This window comes from Naegleria lovaniensis (genome assembly GCF_003324165.1).
Source record: "Naegleria lovaniensis strain ATCC 30569 chromosome Unknown tig040, whole genome shotgun sequence".
In the NCBI taxonomy this organism is placed as follows: Eukaryota; Heterolobosea; class Eutetramitea; order Acrasida; family Naegleriidae; genus Naegleria; species Naegleria lovaniensis.
Window position 1 is genome coordinate 146131 of NW_025407862.1, and position 20653 is coordinate 166783.

Genomic DNA, 20653 nt, shown 5'->3' on the forward strand with positions numbered 1-20653 from the left:
AGGTGGACACAATTCAACACGTTTATTTACATTTCCTTGGCCTCAGTTAGCTATAACATCTGCTAAATATTGCATCATGATGGTCGTCATAGTCTTGTCGAGTGATCCACAGCTGTTGGAAGGTTGGCAGTGACGCAAGTATTGAGCCACCGATCCAAGCACCAAAGATTCTGTCGTTTTCTGCTCTCACGCTCCTTTCTGTGATCTTGGATGAGCCAGTCTTCTCAACCAACACACGAGAAAATTCACTGACCAATCGCTGCTTAAATCCAGAAAACATGGTTGATCCACCAGCAAGAACAATGTTGTCCATCAATATTTGTTTGACATAATCATCCGACTTGTCATACACATGATAGAGAGCTTCATGAACCCCAAATATGCTGGGTTTTCCTGCTAACTTGGGATAGAATAGAGCTTCAGGGCATTTGTATGCTTCGTGAGAAATTTGAATTACTTTTCGGTCTGGCAATACATATTCTGATACTCCAACATTGTACTGCTCTTCTGCAATATTTTGTGAAACGTAACACAATTTTTCCTTGATTTCAGTGATCGTTTTTAAACCTCCAATGGTTCCATAATTAATGAGCTGATCATACCTCCTATTCTTTTCGAGAATTTGGCGCAAATAATTCGTTAAATCTTGACCTCCAAATTCTGACTTGACGATGGCATGATAGAGTGGAAATCCCTCAAATATTGGAACCATTTGCGAGACACCATGACCAATTTCAACAACAAGACCACTCGATTTTCCAGTTGAATACAAGGACAAGACTGGTTGTGTTGCAATAAATAATGAAGGAACCTTATACTTTTCAAATAATATTTCTGCCATGTGATAACGATTTTCTTTAGGATTTTCACAAGCTTCTGAGATGAGAAGCGGTTGATTTTCGGGTGTCATGTTAATTTTGGGATGTGAATAAATTGCCTCATACATTCGCTCCATCATGTCCCAATCATCGACAACACCTCTTTCCATTGGTGTAATAAGGGTATTTGTAATTCGAGAGTCTCTCTTTTCTCGGTAGTTCTTTTCGTTATTTGCATTGAATGAAAAGTATTTGGCAGAGCGAGATATTGCTCCTGATGATCGATCGACGCCAAGAGCTTCATCTCCAATTAAATAGCTCAATTCGTCCTCGTTATTTTGAACGACCTGAACTTCAGGTGTCTTTTCTGAAGATGACGAACGATCTTGTTGTTGATGCATTTTGGAATGGAGATTTGAGGTTGAATTGGGCTGAGCTCCTCGATGACCCACAAATTTACTGCTGTTGGGGTCAACAATGGGATCATCAGCAGCCATGACTGTGGGCATCAGTAAGAGAGGCATGTCATCACCCGAGAATCCAGCCTTCATCATTCCTGTTCCTTGATCAATTACTAGAGGTCTGAATTCCATTGCATTCGAAAGCATCATCAAGTCTTGGTCAATAAATACGTTTCTTCTCTTCATGTTTTTGAGTGTGTATTGTTGTGTTCAGATTTTAGATGATTTAAATTGGTACAAATAGTAAGGATAAGGAATTGTTTGAAGTATTGTTGCACTTGCTTAGAAAATTATTATTGAACTCAAAGATGTCCTCCTATGTCCGAAACAAAAAAATCAATAATTTCTGCCTAGTTTCAAGTACAATGATTCAATGAGCGTTTTCCAACCCACACCGTTGGTATAAAGGTATACAAAATGATGATGATGATGATATTGTGGTCGGGATGAAAAACCCTTCTGCTTGGTGTGTTGGCTCAATTTTTTTTAAACGTAAAAAATGAGCGCAAACAACAACAGCAACGTTCATAACAATCAATATGAAGAGCCCGTCGCAGAAGGACACAAATGGTTGAGCGAGAAGTGGAGAGTAAGCAATAGACCACTGCGTATTAGAAAGAATCCATTGGAGGTTGCTCCTTGTAGGCAGTAAGTGATGATATGATTCGAACGGGAATATTTTTAAACGGATGATGGTTGTCCAAATATTTTTCATTGGTGTGATGATGATGAAATGGTTGGATGATGACTGTTTTATTGATAACGATTATTATTGATATGTTGCTCGGATGAACATGTTATATATTGAAAATAATTTTCAAAATTGAAACTTGTGGATGATCGTGAATTCCTTCCACGTACAATAACATTTCATCATTACAACATTCACAACTTTGGCTGGAAAACTGAATAATAACAATAGAGGAGAATGTGAGAGTGCAAATCAACTCATGGAATTTAGACAATGGATGGCAAGAGAATGGGCTGTTTATGTCGCTGAAGTTAACCTTTTGCGAGAGGACGTGGAACAATGTTGGTATAAACATGGTGTTGACGTCATTAGACACTGTCAAGATAAAGTTAAGAAATATTTGCATGCCGTTGATGAAAAGACTATTAGAGAAGTTAGAGCGTAAGTTTTCAAAGTTCAATAACAATTCTATGGTCACACATTCATGAATTGTTTTCAACAATAGTAACTTAATGGAGGGAAAGAGAGCTGTGGAATAAGTAAATATTTGGGCCTTGTGCTGTACTAGAATTTATTCATGTGGATTATTAAAGATTAATTTTTAAATCGAATTTAATAATTTTTATATTTTCATTATGGATTCTCATGAACCTCCAACATTGTAAATGGATAGTGTCACGACAAAGACTTTCTTAATCAACAACCCAACACATTATTTATTGGAATAGTATGGAAGTTGGAATAAAATCACAGGACCACTTTGACATCCTAGAGCTAGGAATTCTGAGGTAGAACTCATTGCTAAACAGTTGTAACTGTATTGCTTCTTCATACCCATTTCACCAGGGAAATTAGAATATACATAGAGAGAAGCAAGATGAGCAAAACGGAACGCATTTGATTTCTCTGTTGAGGCAAACATTAAGAGTTGCGAGTCAGCAGTGAATCTCAGCATGTCCACACTTGTCGTCAAATTCATAAATGTGGTGAGTGGTTTTGGTGATTGAGAATTAAAGACATCATTCCAACGATACAAATTCACTGCTCCAGAGGTAGAACCAGTGGCAATGTATTGCATATCAGGTGACACTGCAATGAAATTTGTATGAATAGAACCATGGTCGGTAAATATGTGCTTGACCTTTTCACTTTCAACATCAAAAACAAACACCTTTCCGCCCTTACCAGTCACAAAGAGAGATTTACAATCTTCAGAGAAATTCACACATGTCACTTGGGAAATATTGGCCGTAAAGATGTGTTTGATATTGAGAGTTTTTCGTGAGATGAGAAGAATGCTTCCAATGTCATCGGCAATAGCAATCAGTTTGTTGTCACTGGAAACATCAACAGCGTTGTGTAGTAAGAATTTGCCTCCTTCTTTTTCGTCACCTCTTGTTCTTCGCGAGAATAACTTTTGCGTTCTTCTTGTTTTTCCTGTATCTAAATCGGTAATGAGAAAGTATGCTGATTTTTCAAGGAAAGACAATAATGATTTACCATCCTTAGTGAACATGATGTTTCTCAAATTATTGTCACCTTGATTAGTGATTTGTAATCGATCTAAAATTGGATTCAACTCTCCATCGACAGTGAAGAGACGAATTTTCTTGTCAGAATTCAATACGGCCGCAATATTGAGCTTGGGATGGAATGCTAAACTAAATACTTGACCAACACGTTCTTGAGCATTCATATCATTCAATTTTTGATAGGAGAGTTTGAATCGATCCAAAATGGTCTTGGATTGAACAATGGCACTCTCAGATGATCTCTGTAACATGTCGTCTGCAGACCCATTAAAGTTATGTTCATCCATAATAACCTCACGAATACACTTAGTTCCATCCTCCAACTCGCTCTCTATTTGAGCAACTTTGAGTTTGGCCCATTGAGGTGCCGGACAGAGGTGTGAATAGATTTTCCTCATCTTCTTCTCATACTGCTCACCAGAAATGACAGCTGATTCTCGATCTCGTTTTAAAAATCCCTTAATAATACTTTGTGCAATTCCATCCATATCTACTTCATCCTCTTCTTCATCATAATCATTGGCAATTCTCAATTCTTTTGTGTAGACATCTTCCCATGCTGGTTTTAATCGAAGAATAGGAGTAGCTCGCTTTGAGGAGGAGGTTCTATCGTGATGATGCTGAGCTTGAGAGCCTTCTTCATCTTCCTCCATGATGGACCGAGTCTGAATGGAAGGCTTCTCATAAAAGAATAAATCAGAATCTTCTTGTTGTTCAATTTCGGAACGAAGAGAGTGTTCATCATCAGCATTCTTTGCAACTCCAAATAATTCATCATCGGTCATTGTCGTGCTAGCATCAAATCCATTCTTCATTCCAAGAAGTGTTGAAGAGGATGAATTATTGTTGTTATTATTGGTTGAAATACTTGATTTATAGCCTCCGAATAAGATACTTGTCAGATTATCGTTGAGCAAGACATTTTTCTTCTGTTGTTGTTGTGTTTGAGAGGTTGTTGTTGTTGTTTCTTTGGATTCATCATCATGATGCAAGTCCATCAAATCATCATCTTCCATGTGGATGGAAGAGTCTGTTACTTGCTTGTTCTTTTCTGCCTTCTTTTTGATTAAACTTCTCAGACTCTTCTTTCTTGTTGATGTTGTTTCCTTCTCCTCCGATGATGGAGTGGTTGTTGTTGTGTCTGCAACGGCCGAACGTTTCTTGACAAACATTGTTGAATTTTTTTTTCATCAATTCTTTTGAACTCGAGTTTTTTGAAAGAACAAAAGAAATCAATTCTTTCACAAAGAATAGGATAAGAATTTATAATAAACCAGAAGAAAATAAATCTGATACTGTGTTATTTTGAAGAGTGGATTTAATATTCATCCCAATTGAATAACTCTTCCAAAAAAAAATGAAAAGATGGCAACAAGATTTCTCTTCATCACATCATCATCATCAAGATTCTCGGGAAAAGAAGAGTCCTATTCCTTTGGAATTACCATTGCTGGTTCCTCGGGATAAGAATTTTACGAGTTATCATGGATTTATTACTTTGGATCACGATGATGATCAAACATTGTTGGAATGGCCTTGTCAAGTACATTTTCAACCAAAAATCAATACAACTGTTGGCCGATCTAATCATCAGGATGGCACTCATCATTACGATATCAATCATGGACTACAAGATAAAAAATTACAATCAGTACAGATCTTAACATGTCCTTCCTTACAGGAATTGTTAGCTAAAAAACCAAATACAACACGTTCAGCATCATCCTCTTCCAATCAGCCAATACCACAAACTTTTGAACACTTGTTGGTGAATAGACTTTTAAAATGTCATCAAAATGATGTGGATGCACCCTTCTCGCAACAATGTGCAAATCTATTGTGTGAAATGAAAAATTCGCTCTCTCAAATACATTCTCTAAATTCAAACGTGCTCCCAACGACAAGTGTCAAGAACGAAAATTTATTTAATCCAGGAGCATTTTACAAGCAATTTTTAAAACAAGTGGATGAAATTGGATGGAATAAGGTAGCAGATTTAAAAGTAGACTTATCCACGGTTACTCTGTGCATTACTGATTTACAAGATCGAAATCACTACGTTGAAGTCCATACGTCAACCATGGACACAATGGCTGAGATTCCACCGGAATGCCAAGCGCTTGTGGATGCAGAGTTGAGCAAAATATCCTCATCCCATATTGTACGAAATGATGTAATGATAGACGATGATAACACTCAACATGTATTATCATTGAGTGTTATTCATGACAAGTACAGGGAGATGATTGAGAAGTTGTCTGATTTTTTCACAGTGATTGAGGATTTTGACGAGCATTTGAGAATTTTGGAACCTGAAAAACCCACGCGTAGCCATACTATGAGACGTATTGTTATTGGAAATCACTGCTCACTTCAACTGCAAATAGATCCATTTAAACCAAGAGAGAGACCAAAAGACATCAAATTACTCGGTTCTGACTCGATCATTTCTCCACTGCGTTTAAAAATGAATCAGAATCGAAACAAGTGGGATTTGAACAAGTTATTACGAGAGAATCTTGAAACAGTCATGGAGATTACATTTCCAGCCAAGAAGAGTACAGATCCAAATGTCATGAACACTGAAGAAGAATACTCTGAGAATTGTGGTGTTTGTTATTCGTACCGTATGAACATGAAAGTTCCAGATAAGGTTTGTGACAATGAGAAATGTGGCATGCCATTCCATACAGAATGTTTGGTTGAGTGGCTGAGATCTATTCCAGGAACACACCAATCATTTGATACCATGTTTGGTTCATGCCCTTATTGCTCTTCTCCAATTAGCGTGTCTATCATCAAGTAGAGCTTGTTTGTGTGACGAAAGACTGGTATTGGCAAAACTTCTGGGAAACACAACAAGAGGTCTGAAAAAACATAATATAGAAAGTTGAGAGTATTTGAAGCAATGAATACTCATGGACGTGCTGTGAATGGAAAGAATAATGGAGCGATTTTTAATCATACTGTTGAACACTTGATCAATCACAAGTCGAGAATATGTTCGAGAATGAGTAATAATCGAGCAAAATTTAATGCAAATGATCATTTGCCTTTGATTGTTCGATAATGAGTAATTGAGCAAAATTGAACTATTCAGGTAAAAGGGCCAATATCACTTATCTAAAAATGATATACAACGTAAACAATGTCATGAGTACAACAATGGTAAATATCACATTCACTACGTGACCAGAATTTTCTTTCAAAGCGGTACTAAAGGATTGTTGTTGTGATATGAATTCTCTTGCTGATCGAATAATTTGGGAATAATTCAAGGTCAATTGTTCAGTCTTTTCAGGAGAGCTTGAACCAGTAATCCATGACACTACAAAAAGTGAAATGATCGAAAAGAGAGCCATACATGCACTGAAATGGAGAAAGTTTGAATGAATATAGTTATCAAGTATGACCCGAGCCACAGGTGGTAATTGGTACATGTTAAACGAAGTGCCATTGAAGAGGGCTTCTAAAAACAAGCGAGCCAATCCAAGTGTATTACCTAGAATTAAAGTGAATAAGCATCCATATTGATTGGGTGACTTGAATAGCACTCCCATGAGGAAAATTACAGCAATTGGAGCTGCCAAATATCCCATAACTATTATCGTTTGTTTCCATACAAGTTTGTATCAAATGGTGAAATTTACAAAATACCAAGAGACATTGGTAACACTTTTGAATTATTGTAACACTTACTCTTGTGGGTATAAATGTAGAGCTGTTTCGACAATACTTGCACCACAGGAATGAATAATAATCCAATCACTGTCACAACAGCTCCTGCGAGCTTTCCAACCACCACATACTCTGTATTCCTGTTTGGAAGGTCAAACTCTACAGTATTAGGATCAGCTGGGATGGTTCCAGAAGCATTCTCGCGTGGTGTGGTGGACACTATTGGCTGAGCATTTTTCATAATTCTTCTTTTATCAAAATACTCTCGAACGACTCGATAAAAGTCCATTGTAAATAAGGTCGATGAAGAATGAAACAATGAGGCTAACGAACTCATTAAGGCTGCAATAATAGCCGAGAGTAAGAGACCTTTCAGGCCAGGAGGAGCCAATTTTGTAATTAGTAAAATGTAGGCCGAGTTGGGATCATCTTTCACTTCTGGAATCAAAACTCGAGCGATCATTCCTGGAATCACCATTAGGAATAGAGGTAAAAACTTGATTAGGGCAGCCAAAACACATCCTCTAATGGCATTAGCCAAGTCTTTGGCAGCGAGTGCTCGTTGCTTTGATCATTTAGAGATCCATATGAATTCAATTGAATCTCTCGAAATTAGTTACAACTTACCACAATGGATTGATCGGTACACCAATACCACATCGATGTCCAAGTCATTCCAAATAACACTCCAGTCACAGGAAAGTCATGATGAGAAGGAGGCTGGAACAAATGCATCATAGAGTCTGGAAGATTCTTCTGTAAACCTGAATATCCTCCAACTTTGATCATACCTTGTACAAATAAAATGGTAGCGCCAATAATCATGACAAAGGTTTGTAAAACTTCGGTATAAATCACAGCGGAAAGACCTCCCAATATTGTGTAAATACCAGTCGAAATAACTACAGCAGCTGCAGAAATCCAAACATCCCATCCTAGCAAGCTATTATTTCCAAATTTTCAAAAAACATTGAATTTTAAGTATAAAGTGACCATCATAATTTTAGCATAAATGTCCATCATTAAGGTGATAGGATGTGTCAAACATTATATTTGTTTCACGTGGCATAAAAAATAAATATATATCGAATCATACATACACCTTAAATACAACTACTCCAGCATAAATTGAAACACTAATTTTGGTCATGACATACATCACAAGTGACATCATGCTCAAATACATTCGACAAGTTCGATCGAATCGTTTTTCAATAAATTCTGGCAATGTAAAAACTTGAGTTTTCAAATAAAACGGTATGAAAAGCCATCCCAACACTAAAATCCAAATTGGACTATAAACTTCAGCCATTCCAACAGCTAATCCAATAGAGGCTCCTGAAGAAGACAAGCCTAAAATGTGTTCAGCGCCAATATTGGACGCAAAAAGAGAGCATGCAATGGCTACAAATCCAACATTTCCATCTGCTAAAAAGAAATTCTTTGATCCTTTTTTCACATTTTGAGCTTCTTCGTCACTTTCCACATTCGAAGGTTCCTGTTGCGTAGTAGTGGTAGGCTTAGTTGCCAATATTACATCTGAATTCTGTGTTGGTCGTTGTTCAAATCCCAAATCCACTTCTTTCAATGCAATTTCATTGTCATCGTCATCCACGACGCCAACAGTCATGTCACTCATGCTGTGCCCATTTTTATGGGTGGTCTCCGTAGTCTCATTGGCCGTCATCATGAGTGAATCTTTGGATGGAATGGGTTGCATGGCAACCTCTCGATAAGGGTCATCTTCATCACCAACAATCATATGACGACCATTTTTCCGTTCTCTCCAATATTTCAAAAATCGTTTCACACCCGAAACAATGGTGGAATAAAGACCTATCGAAAATACAAATAAAAAGTATAAAACAATGACAACGACGTCTACGGTATCAATCGATGAGTAGGAGGTTGTGCTGTTGGACATTTCCGAATTTCAAAGCTATAGTAAATAAATTAATTATTAAACAATGGATGATGAGGGAGTGTATCATCAAATAACTCGAGTCAATAACAACAAGAATATTGATGATGGTGAGCGAGGAAGGATCACAAAAATTTGAAGGCACTCCGACGTGCTGTTTGCGGAGAGGATTTTTTCAAGTCCGTAATGTATCTTTGGAATTTCAGGACTTGCTCCCAAAGATTTGAACTTCAAAACTCTCAAAGGAGTAGAGAATTCTGCACATGATACTGCTCTACCTGTCTCAAAATATTGAGAAAACTCTTGGAGAACGTATTGAAGACTTCGGAACTAATGAATGAAGAGGATGAGCCACCAACGCATGGTTTTTCAATAGAAAACATGGCTTGCTCATAAATCTCCAAAACAATTTCAACATCTTCATTCGTGAAACCAAATCGATTTCTCATCTGTTCCAACAAATTCCGAACTGAATACTCTTCCAAAGACGAATGAGAATGTTGGGTATCATTGAGTAACATCACTTGTTCCAATAGTGTCATGGAATTTTGAATGAACTCTCGATAAGAGATGGGACGAGTTTTCAAGAGCTGTAAACGATATTCCGTAAAGGCTTTTCTTGCCTTTGCTTCTTGTTCCATCAAGATTTCTTTCAAGCCTTCTTCTTCATCATCATTAAAGAATGAATGAGATGCAACGAAATGGTGATGGTTTGGGGAGTGATCAATTAAGGAAGCATTGGATTTACGCCCAGTGTACTTGTTTCGTTTGGGAATGAAGGTGTGTTGTGCTTTTAAAGTGGTATGAGGAGAAGGACGACCATTCGTACTGATCGGAGACGAGTAAGGTGAGGTTACCACACGATGAATCATTGAGTGAGAAAGTGGAGGAGTGGAGAGGTCGTGTTTGGACCTGTTTGTCGTAGGATGGATCGAGCTGTTGCTATTAAGACCAGTGGTATTTGTAAATTGAGTGGCCTGTCCCGAGTTTACAGACGAAGAAGTAGCCTCATGATCCCAGTCGGGCTTCCAATACCAAACTTGTTTTTGAAGATTCTTGAAAGTGCTGCAATCATGTTCATCCTGAGGAAGAGCATCATCATACGAAGGACCTTCCATGTGAAGCATGGGTTCAACGATTTCCTTATGAACTCTCCAGGAATACTTGGAAAATTCTGAGGCTAACTCGGATTGCTTTGAAAAGCTTTTGGCATCAGAAACAGCAAACATGTGAGTTCTGGTGTGATGAGAATACGACATTCGGGATAGGAGAATTTGTCGTCTTACTTTCCTTATTGCTCCTACAATACCCATAATGCAGACGCTAATGATGAAGCAACACACCACAACAATGGGAATGGCATCCGTTTTATAATATTCCAAAAGTGCCATTGCGTACAAAGATGTGAGCTCAATTTTTTAGCAAAATCTTGAATTCAACATGAACCATGTTGTAAAATTAACTAACAATGAATCATTGCCATATGTTCTTCACACAAGAACACCGATCTCTCAGAGTACCTTACTCTTTAACTGTTAAGGTAAGTGTTCGAAATGGGAAAAATTACTGTCATCTTCATGTAAAATTCCATCATAGATCATTGCAATAAATTTGATAAAGTTAAATCTTCCGCTTCGATATGGATCCAAGATATCCATGACCTTATTGAACTCTCGTTTTGTGAAAGACTTTGATTCACCAGTGAGAAACGAGAGAGACGATACGTCACCAGTTTGTTTGACATAGGATTTCTCTGTCCAATAATGAAAATGTGTTAAATAATGCTCGAGCTCATCCGTGTTGATCCAACCATCTTTTCCTTCTTCATCGTTCTCTGATAAAATTTTAAAAGCTTCCAATAATTGGTTGCGTCCAACTCCTGAAGGTTCTGGTTTGTCCATAATGAGATGGACAAATTCATTGAAGCTTATAGAATCATTGGGTAAATGTATATCTTTTTTCCTGTAATATGACTCGTGTGCAGATTGAATAATTTCTCTAATTTGTTCATTGGTTATTCTATATCCGATTCTCTGAAATAGCCCTCTCAGGTCTCGAGAGGTCATTCTTCTGTTCGTTAATTGTTGCTGATCGGACATGGATTTTCTTCGTGTCTTAATATTCTGTAAGGGTGTTTCAGCGGTGCGACCAGCTGAACTGGGGTTGTTATTAGGACTGCTAGCTAGGTCGGTATTTTGTGAGGATGTAACGTTGATAGAGATTGTTGTTGAGGAAGATGCACCTGCTTGCTGGTCATTTACGGCCGATGGTGAGGGAGTATGGTCTTGCCTTTTCGAGGGAGGAAAAGAAAAAGCACTAAAGGGATTACTCGTGTTGGCACCAGCTTGATGATCAAACTTTGAAGGTTGAGCCTTTTTGTTGTCTAAGGAAAATTCCTCATCGGCAATCAATAACAATTCATAAAACGCTCTTGCCTCTGCCATTTCCTCCTCACTCATCAAGTACTGAAACAGCTGGAGGCCGGTAGAAGCCTTTGAGCTGTTGTTTGCTGAATTGGAACTACTACTCGTGTGGTGCTGTTGACTCATTTTTTGGTTGAATTCTGCTTTCAATCGTAGCTTCTTGCCATCATCTTATTCAAATAATAAAATATTAATATTTAATGCATGTTTATTAGGGAAGTCCCATATTGATTTGAAAATGCTTACATTTTGAAAAACCGTTAAAAAGCCAAGTCGTTTTCATCTACTTGCTTTCCTCTTCCTCTTCTTCTTCAGCAGGAGGAGTCAAACCTCTCTTCTCCAAAGAAGCATTTAAAACTTCTCGAGCATAATCCTTGTTCATGAGTTTATCATCACGAATACCAACGTCTAAGAGCACCTTGTAGTGTGTGGATGGACGATGTCTATACAAGTATTCTTGAATGACGGATCTCAAATAAGGTGTTTGAAGCTTGTTCAACTTGGTTGACTGCATCATACGCGTCAAGTGTGTAGCCAAGTCGATAGCCATTTCTTCAGTGGCGTTGTTGACATGGCAATTGAGGGAACCCAACTTGTATCCGAAAGAGGCTTCATTCAATGCAACATTGACAGCGGCATAGCTGATTATTGGAGAAACAGAAACTAATGTTTCAGTCATGTCAAATTTAGCAAATGGAACAACTCCCAATCTTGATCGCAAGTCTTCGTCCAATGTTGCCAATTTCTTACCAGTTCTAGCTTCGGAAGTCATGTCTTGTTGCAAGTTCAAAAATCTACGAATTTCTCGTTCTCCATTTGCAGTGTTGTAGGCAAAAGCTCTTTCAACAATTGGTTTATCCAAGTGGGTTTTTCCCTCATCCGAAACTGGATAAGTGCACTTCCAAGTTGTGGAACCATCAGAAGCAGTGATTTTAAATAACCATGTATCTTTTGATGTCATGGTATATTTCTCGAAGGATTGTCTTTGCTTGGCGTATTCAGAAGCGTCAGAGAGAACTTCATCTTGTGGAACGCTATCATAGTATGTAACGGTATACTTGTTGGTTTGCTCCACCTTTCCACCATGTTCCTTCAACAAATCCAAGACTTGTTGTGGATTTTCAAAACCAAATTGTAAGTTCACATGCACATCGTGAGAGAAGGCCTTTTGTACCACACCCACTTGGGACAAGAGTTGGTGGCTGTTGTTGGTATTTTGAGCAAATTTAGCACTCTTGGCAAAAAGAGCCCTGGTACTTTGAGCCTTGTATACGGAAGCCAAATTACTTGATGAGGTAAATCTACGTGCTACCGAGTACATTCTATGATGATGAAAATGTGTTTTAAAAAATAGTGGTGATGGTGTAACACAGAGAAAGCAGAAACAGCTTATTTTTTTTAAAAGAATGAAAAATTTATTTTGAATTTGTTTTCTCTGGTGTTGTTGGATGAAAACAATTTGGTTTGAATCATAGAGAAAGAGTATGACAAAGACACAACCATCTTCATGTTTGCATGGCTTCCGAATAGAACTCAACACTGAAATTGAAAGCTTTTGAATTTCCAATTCCAGAAAAAATTAACCCAATCATGAACAACAATACAGCATCATCATCGACAACAACATCTTACCGACCTGCCATGAAAATTGCAGATGCTTTGAGTATTGTGTTGAACAATCCTCATCTCATTCCCTTTCATAATTCTCCTTTAATGAAATTGGAGATTGAGCCTGCTTCTTCATCTTCGGGAGGAGGAAAAAAGAAGAAGCATCAACACTCGGAAGTGGTTGCAACTTCATCATCGTCTGGTCTTCAAATAATTCCGTTCTCGGATCGAAACAAGGTGATCAAGACACAAATTGTTCGTATTCTCCTTGATACACACACATTATGGGAGAGGTCAGATCAAAACGATGCTCTCTCCAACCCTGCTTCCATTCAACTCATTGTGCAGCTCCAAACAAAACAATTACCTCCCAATGCCTTACCCTTGCACCCAAATACCATTACCACTGCAGAACAAGTGGATGATGCTTTGGAGATGAATCGCTTTGTGAAACAATTTCTCATTGATGGCTATTTGGTGATTGATCCTGCCGCTCTCAAGACTTGTGGACCTAGTTTTCATAGAGAAATGTTGGAATTGGGACTCTCAGTTCGAAATCACCTCACGACCAAGATACCTCAAATTTTGCATGTATTTTCAGATTCGACAGTGAAGAAGGTTCTCACTCGTTTGCTTGGAAAAGATTATGAAACACTCTCGACCACTCATATGCATTTGAGTCAGAGAGGTAGACTGGATCAGGTATGTGTGTGTGAACAAGTTCACTAGTTTTTTCAATGATGATCCATACTTGGATGCATGATTATTGTGTGTTCTGGTGAAACATACATCAATGGATTCCTTAATATGATCCATTCGTTTTGACCATTGGTGTGACATTATGATGGCAATTTCATACTATTCAAAATGACCTGCCCAAACAGCACTGGCATAAGGACGATTTTCAGGATGGTTACATTCGACCAGTAGAACCCGCTACCACCTTAAATCATGTTATGGCCATGTACTATCCCCAAGACACAACCATAGAGATGGGCCCAACTGCCATTCGTCGAGGTAAGTTTTGTACAAAATATGTTCGAAACAATGGTTGTGGATCCATTGATGATGTTAACAAATACACTTAACAATCAACTCTTTTCCATTTGCAAACAGGTACACACTATGAAGGTTATTCCAATGACTATGTTCCTGATAGATATGTTTTCGATCAGAATCAGACCAAGTATCGAGAAGTGGCATTGACATGTCGAGCAGGAACGATTGTCATGCTTCATTACGAAATTGTACACAGACGAATGAAGAACACCTTAACGGATCGGTTCATGATGAAGTTTCAATTTAGAAGAAGACAACAACCTCCAACTGCTTGTGGCTTGAATGCCTCAGTACAGACCTATGATGAGGTTGACCCTATTGATACTGACTATGATCATCCATTTATTGACCCACTGGCAAGAAAAATTTGGAATTGGATGAATGGATTGACCAATTAATGAATTGGATTATAATCACAAAGAAATGACAAATCTTTTGGTAATGCACGAATTAATCAATGAAGTACTAAGGAAGGAGCACTAGAACGATTTGGACACACGTATGGTTTGGGAATGAAATAGTAGTAGCAACAACAATAATTGAACAGAGGGCGATCATGATCCTCTTGTCATGGTCAAAAAGGATGACAAAAGAAAACATTAAAAAAAAAATGAAGCAACAATTTATGGGCGTTGCCGTAAATCCCTCATCGTCGTCTTCGAGTAGCAATACCTCGAGTATTATTGGATCATCATCGGGTGGAGTAGCAGGAAATTATCTTTCTGCGCTCACTCAAAATTCTCCAATGCTAGGTGGTAAAAATCCAATGGTACTGAATGGAAGTAGTAATACAAATACGAGTAGTATCGGTAATGTTAATACAATCATTGGTGGTTCGCGAAATTTAAATCAACAACAAGCAATGGGTGGGTTTATGAATCAGACCAGTTCTGGTGTGGGCGGATTAATGGATGGCAATTTTAATCAAAGAGGTATGGGAGGTATGACTCCATCATCAGCCACGATTAGAGGCGGTGGTCTTCCATCATCAGCAAGCATCGGTAATCAACCTGGAAGTGTGAATCGTATTTCTCCTACTCAACAACTCATCAACCGATCAACAACACCAAGCAGTAGTTTGAATCAAAATACGACACTACCATCGTCGGGGGTTTCAGGAGATTCATATAGGCCTTCAGAATCAATTCTGTCAATGATTAATAGTGGGCAGCAATTTGCTGGGCAAACGTTTCCATCTAGCGCCATGAAACTTCCCCAAATCTCCCAAAATAACATCTTTAAGAGTATTGCCCTTTCAAATTACACACCACAACAAAAACAATCCATGATAATACAAATGAGGAACTTGGCGCAACAAAATGGATTTGATGCCAACACAATCGAGCAACATTTTCAAGAGTATGTCATGTACGAACAAACGAGGCAATATCAACTCCAGCTTTTGCAACAGCAGCAAATGCAGCAACGTCAAATTACTGCTGATGACAAGTACAGTCTGTTCGGGATGACAAGCATTTTCAAGGCAAAAGATTCTGATTTGGCTGTTCTTGCTCTTGGACTGGATTTGACATCACTGGGTTTAAATTTGAATGCTTCTGAGCAAATCTACCATCATTTTGCATCACCCTTTTCTGATGTTCAACCTCCTGGAATGATTCCTGATTACAGAGTTCCGGATTGTTACAAGCTTCACATGCCTCTGCACGAATTTCACATTGAAAAGTTTTCTGACGAGACGCTGCTGTACATGTTTTATGCAATGCCACGTGACGTGTTACAGCTTGTAGCGGCAAGAGAGCTCACAAAAAGAGGCTGGAAATATCACAAACCTACTCAATTATGGTTCATCAGAGATGTAAGCGTGAATGATTTTGTTCAAACACCTGATGGCGAGAAGGGCACATATTTCTACTTTGACGTTCAGACGTGGACTAGGAAACGAAAAGCTGGCGTTATATTAAGTTATGACATGTTGTACAACCCAACCCCTTTCTTACAGAGTTACCAACAACAGCAACAGCAACAACAAAAACAATAATTGTTTTCCAAAATGTGTGTTAAACGCATAAAAGATCTAATATTTCAATCTTAATGTGGTCTAATTCAATTTTCTGGCTCCCCACGTTGTGTACCAAATTGCAACAACATGACTTGTATGCTTTGCCAATTTCACATATATTTGAGAATGCGGAAAGGTTTCAAAATAATAATAATTTATACAATTCTTTCCAAATCCTTGGCATAGAAAAGAGTCCTTGTAATGACATCTCTGTTGGCTCCTTGGAAGGTCTTTTTGTCTTCTGTGGATTGTTCAAAAACGACTTGATCATTCTCAATGCTCCACATCATTCTAGAGGCAATAAAGTCTCTGGCTTCATTTTCATTTTGGAAAAGTAAAAGCTTTTGAATGCCTAGCAAACTAATTTTCTCATAGGCAAGTTCTGTACAGTCTGCAATTTCCTTTCTTATTGTGTCAATCATCAAATCCATAAAGACATTATATTCAGGAGCAGGTGCCTTGTCTCTTAAACTTCTTAATTTTGTGTAGGAGCCTTCCATCAAGAATAATTCCATTTGGATGGCGTGCTTAATGTACATGCTCTTCTTGTGAAGTTCAATTGGAATCAATTCCAACTCGGTATGAAATTCGGCAATTCTATTTTGGGCCAATAATCTCAATAAATTTAATCCAAGAATTAACTCTTCACGAGTACTCTTGTTAATTCCAGGTAAACGAAGATCATAGTAGGCCTTCACTTGCTTGACATTTCTTTCGAAAAGCTCCAAATCTTTTGATTTTGCGCTCAAAATCACAGCATGCTCAAGAATTTCTCGAGTCAATAGAATTTCTTGTTTTGTGTCTTCATTGAGAACAAGTTCATACACTAAGCCAGAAGCCACTGCAAGAAATGATGGCAGTTGAGTGAAGAGTTTCTTTTTTGTTGTTCATTTATCATCATACAACCAAATGTATCAAGACGATCGTCATTTCGTGATCGGAATTTCATCAAGATCCGAACAAAAATTTATCTATCTACAACTACGTTTCAATAATTAAAAACAACAACAACTCACCTTCAGCTGTGCCAATTGTTGAACAGCTTGAGCATTCTGATTCGTATCGATGGCTTGTTTAAATTGTTGAAAGAGAGGAAAGATGTTCTGCACGGAAACGCTCATTTTTTTTTGAAGTTTTTTTTTTCAAATTCCAAAAATAACTGAGCATTCCTGCTGCAACGTTTTTTACTAATGCGCCTTATTCAAAAATGTGATTACAAGAACTGTGATCTTGTTGAGCTGTCAAACATGTAATAACAGGAGTTGTGGTATCATTTCTTGGCTGAATCCAACCAAAGGGTTCATGGATTATGCCACATTTCAAGTTAGAATCTTGGCCACGAAGGGTTCTTGATTTCTGAACCGTTCCATTCGATCACTCAGTTTTGCCTAAAAACGCTCCAAAGTAACAACATTCCATTCGTGTTCGATATAATTCATCGCTGTACTCTAAAACATAGCCATTGCTTTTGAGAGCTTCCATTACAAGCTCTGGATCTTTCTGGAATTCTTCTCTTGCATGCAATACATACCCATTGTTCTTCACTGCTTCTAGTTGTAGGGTTTTATCAGACCAAATTTTCTCCACATCCGAGAATGCTAGACAGAGGCCGTTGCATTTGACTACTTTTAGTGCAAATTCCCTGTCTGAACGTATATCTATTGGTGGCCATCTTAGAATTCGGTTACATCCGTGTTGCGCAGCTTGTAATAAAAATTCCTTGTCCCTTCTAAGAATATGAGACGAATATTGTAAAGCGTATGCATCATGTTTGATTGCTTCTAATAAAATTTCCTTATCACTTCTCATGTCAGATGATGCGTTTACCAGAGCACCAGCATTACGACGAACAGCAGTTAATACTACTTCCTTGTCGTTCTGTAACTCTGTGGATGCAAATTCAAGAGCATAACCAGTACACTTTACAGCAGTCAAGGCAATTTCTCTGTCACCCCTTAACTCTGCAGAGGCAAATCGAAATGTGTGGCCATTTTGTTGAACAGCGTGAAATACGACTTCTCGGTCCTTCTTCAATTCATCACAGGCAAATTCAAGAGCTCTACCATCTTTCCTTACTGCATTCAAGACAATATCTCGATCACTTTTGAGCTCAGCACTGGCATATTTGAGTAAAAATCCAAATTCTTGGATAGCTTTGAGCATCATTTCCTTGTTTGAATAATCAAACGTAGTGAGCTCTGGAAAAGCTAATAATTTCAAAACTTGTAATATGAAATTTTGATCTTCAAGTAAATTCTTTGATACCCATCTAAGTGCCTGGTTATTCTGTTTCAGTGCTTCAAAAATTATTTCCTTGTCGTCTTTGAAAGGGCCATGCTGAAAACACATTAATGCTTCACCATTGTTCTTCACGGCAGCTAAAGCAACCTCTCTATCTGAAACAAGAGTGGGTCCAATAAACAGCAATGCATTACCATTCTTTTGAAGTACTTCCAGCACAAAGTTCTTGTCATTTCGAAGCTCGTTAGAGGCATCTTCAAATGCTTCTGCCTCCTGAGTAACCACTGCTAATACTACTTGTTTGTCATTTGAAAAGGTGTCACTCACACATCGCAATTCTATTCTCTGGTATTGAAGCGCTTGCAACACAAAATCTCTATCTTGTTGAAGTGTAGGTGATGTATTTTCTAATCCATAACCATACTTTTTAATATGGTTCAACGCAAATGCTTTATCATTCATAAACTCCACTGGAAAGAATTCATAATATTTCAATTCTCGATTCTGAAGCCATTTCTTCTTTCCTATTTGTTGTAATGAAAATTTATTTTTCAGTAATAATTCCAATCTTCGTATGTGATTGGAATTTTCACTGTCATCTTCATCACGATGAATAGAATTTGAAAAATCAACAATAATAATTCTAATAATTTCATCACTATTAGTTAATTTTTGCTTCTTGTTTTTGAACGAGATCATGTCTTCTCCGTAAGTACCATCCGTCTCTTCGGCGTGCAGTGGTTTCGGGAAGAATGAATAATGATCCCTTTTAGACATTTTTTGAAAGCGCCAAAAATTTGATTGAGTGCCCTGTATGTTTCGTTCGTGAGGAAATATTACATGTGTTTATCTAAACACGTGCCAACAAACTCGCTGGTAAAATTTGGCCAACATTCAAACTTGAAAGGGCCCACAAAGAGTTTGAAGACCCAAAATTGTAAAACACAAAAAAAATCCACCACTCTTTCATCCATGAAGGCTATCCTTATTACATTCGCTGCCTTAGTGCTCTTTTTGGGTGCTCAAGCCTGCTCCATTGAGGCTCAACAGGCTCACTGCTTTGATAAATCCTTCCAAACTCAACTCCGTGTGTTTGAACCAAAGACTGATTTCATTGATACTCAAATGCTCTTTGTTGATGCCGACGCTGGTTTGACTAGAACCGACATGACCATCAGAGAACCAGTCCCAAGAAATGTGAGCGTTTACATCAACTACAAACTCAATAAGAGATGGATTTATGAGATTGCTCAAAACTTTTGCCATTCTGATATTGTTACTCAACCTCAACAACCATTCTGTATTTCATCCAATGCTACTTTTGTAAGGTAGGTGTTACTTGTTTCTTGGTCATTAATAACCGTGATTGTTGCATTGATTCTTAATATATTCGTTCGTTTCCTTATCATCAAATATGAAATGGGTGTTCTGATATTCATGACAATATTTTCATCCTAATATTGTTCCTTTCCATATACATCATACGAAATCTGTTCCTCACCATTGCTGGTTTTCACCTATGAAATGGGTGTGGGCATTATGATATACTTGATACGGCGCATGACCCAGATCTGATGTCATTGGTGGATCCCTTAAGGTCGATGTCTTTGATGAAAAGTTATTCGGATTCTCCGCTCGTATTCTCTATGCTCCAGCAACCAATACCCCTGTTGAAGTCATGACTAAGTCTGGTGGTGTTGGTAGTGGAATGATCATTGAGGAGTATTTTAATTGGATTCATCAAAAGCCTGCTGCTGCCGTCTTTACTTTGCCACAAGCTTGCAAGAACGTTGTTGCCTCTCCACAAAACAAGATGTTGGTCTCTCAAGCTATCAAGAGAGTCGATTCATTGCTCTACAGAAAGAGTGTCAAGAGCTTGCTTAGTCAATAAGTTTGAGAGAAGAGCCCTCACTCTTTGACACGATTGTCAGAATACAAATATTACACCATGATAACATGACATGAATAAATTGATACAATTTGTATTCAACAATACCATGTTGTGAAACGATGATAAATAATATCGAAATAAATATGGGTAAGGGTGAACCATTTTAAAATTTAGGAATATTTTGTGTGTCAATAGAAGAGAGAGAAAAAGGATAATCACCATTCACATACATTTGGAAGATGTGTTCAAATCATGAGTATTACTGATTACAAATTTATATTTTCATGTTATATTAATAATTAATGACAAA

General features: G+C 37.9%; 13 protein-coding genes across 13 annotated transcripts; 5 read left to right on the forward strand and 8 right to left on the reverse strand.

Moving 5' to 3' along the window:
* Positions 1–46: 46 nt before the first annotated feature.
* C9374_010095 (uncharacterized protein) lies at positions 47–1465 on the reverse strand (the record flags this gene model as incomplete). Its single annotated transcript, XM_044685601.1, has 1 exon — positions 47–1465. The coding sequence occupies one exon, from the start codon at positions 1463–1465 to the stop codon at positions 47–49; it is 1419 nt and encodes a 472-aa protein (XP_044544265.1).
* A 313-nt stretch (positions 1466–1778) lies between these two features.
* Positions 1779–2509, forward strand: C9374_010096 (uncharacterized protein; the record flags this gene model as incomplete). The annotated part of the gene is made up of 3 exons (XM_044685602.1): positions 1779–1927; positions 2202–2411; positions 2476–2509. 3 exons carry the CDS (start codon positions 1779–1781, stop codon positions 2507–2509), a joined length of 393 nt encoding a protein of 130 aa, XP_044544266.1.
* A 173-nt stretch (positions 2510–2682) lies between these two features.
* Positions 2683–4674, reverse strand: C9374_010097 (uncharacterized protein; the record flags this gene model as incomplete). Its single annotated transcript, XM_044685603.1, has 1 exon — positions 2683–4674. One exon carries the CDS (start codon positions 4672–4674, stop codon positions 2683–2685), a length of 1992 nt encoding a protein of 663 aa, XP_044544267.1.
* Positions 4675–4859: 185 nt separating this feature from the next.
* C9374_010098 (uncharacterized protein) lies at positions 4860–6308 on the forward strand (the record flags this gene model as incomplete). Its single annotated transcript, XM_044685604.1, has 1 exon — positions 4860–6308. The coding sequence occupies one exon, from the start codon at positions 4860–4862 to the stop codon at positions 6306–6308; it is 1449 nt and encodes a 482-aa protein (XP_044544268.1).
* Positions 6309–6621: 313 nt separating this feature from the next.
* On the reverse strand, positions 6622–9104 carry C9374_010099 (uncharacterized protein; the record flags this gene model as incomplete). Its single annotated transcript, XM_044685605.1, has 4 exons — positions 6622–7103; positions 7202–7745; positions 7808–8123; positions 8281–9104. 4 exons carry the CDS (start codon positions 9102–9104, stop codon positions 6622–6624), a joined length of 2166 nt encoding a protein of 721 aa, XP_044544269.1.
* A 236-nt stretch (positions 9105–9340) lies between these two features.
* Positions 9341–10330, reverse strand: C9374_010100 (uncharacterized protein; the record flags this gene model as incomplete). The annotated part of the gene is made up of 1 exon (XM_044685608.1): positions 9341–10330. One exon carries the CDS (start codon positions 10328–10330, stop codon positions 9341–9343), a length of 990 nt encoding a protein of 329 aa, XP_044544270.1.
* A 306-nt stretch (positions 10331–10636) lies between these two features.
* On the reverse strand, positions 10637–11650 carry C9374_010101 (uncharacterized protein; the record flags this gene model as incomplete). The annotated part of the gene is made up of 1 exon (XM_044685609.1): positions 10637–11650. The coding sequence occupies one exon, from the start codon at positions 11648–11650 to the stop codon at positions 10637–10639; it is 1014 nt and encodes a 337-aa protein (XP_044544271.1).
* A 157-nt stretch (positions 11651–11807) lies between these two features.
* C9374_010102 (uncharacterized protein) lies at positions 11808–12845 on the reverse strand (the record flags this gene model as incomplete). The annotated part of the gene is made up of 1 exon (XM_044685610.1): positions 11808–12845. The coding sequence occupies one exon, from the start codon at positions 12843–12845 to the stop codon at positions 11808–11810; it is 1038 nt and encodes a 345-aa protein (XP_044544272.1).
* Positions 12846–13114: 269 nt separating this feature from the next.
* Positions 13115–14589, forward strand: C9374_010103 (uncharacterized protein; the record flags this gene model as incomplete). The annotated part of the gene is made up of 3 exons (XM_044685611.1): positions 13115–13834; positions 14017–14149; positions 14249–14589. The coding sequence occupies 3 exons, from the start codon at positions 13115–13117 to the stop codon at positions 14587–14589; spliced, it is 1194 nt and encodes a 397-aa protein (XP_044544273.1).
* Positions 14590–14801: 212 nt separating this feature from the next.
* C9374_010104 (uncharacterized protein) lies at positions 14802–16190 on the forward strand (the record flags this gene model as incomplete). Its single annotated transcript, XM_044685612.1, has 1 exon — positions 14802–16190. The coding sequence occupies one exon, from the start codon at positions 14802–14804 to the stop codon at positions 16188–16190; it is 1389 nt and encodes a 462-aa protein (XP_044544274.1).
* A 176-nt stretch (positions 16191–16366) lies between these two features.
* On the reverse strand, positions 16367–17332 carry C9374_010105 (uncharacterized protein; the record flags this gene model as incomplete). Its single annotated transcript, XM_044685613.1, has 2 exons — positions 16367–17086; positions 17228–17332. The coding sequence occupies 2 exons, from the start codon at positions 17330–17332 to the stop codon at positions 16367–16369; spliced, it is 825 nt and encodes a 274-aa protein (XP_044544275.1).
* A 253-nt stretch (positions 17333–17585) lies between these two features.
* C9374_010106 (uncharacterized protein) lies at positions 17586–19229 on the reverse strand (the record flags this gene model as incomplete). Its single annotated transcript, XM_044685614.1, has 1 exon — positions 17586–19229. The coding sequence occupies one exon, from the start codon at positions 19227–19229 to the stop codon at positions 17586–17588; it is 1644 nt and encodes a 547-aa protein (XP_044544276.1).
* Positions 19230–19424: 195 nt separating this feature from the next.
* C9374_010107 (uncharacterized protein) lies at positions 19425–20343 on the forward strand (the record flags this gene model as incomplete). Its single annotated transcript, XM_044685615.1, has 2 exons — positions 19425–19780; positions 20022–20343. 2 exons carry the CDS (start codon positions 19425–19427, stop codon positions 20341–20343), a joined length of 678 nt encoding a protein of 225 aa, XP_044544277.1.
* Positions 20344–20653: the final 310 nt, after the last annotated feature.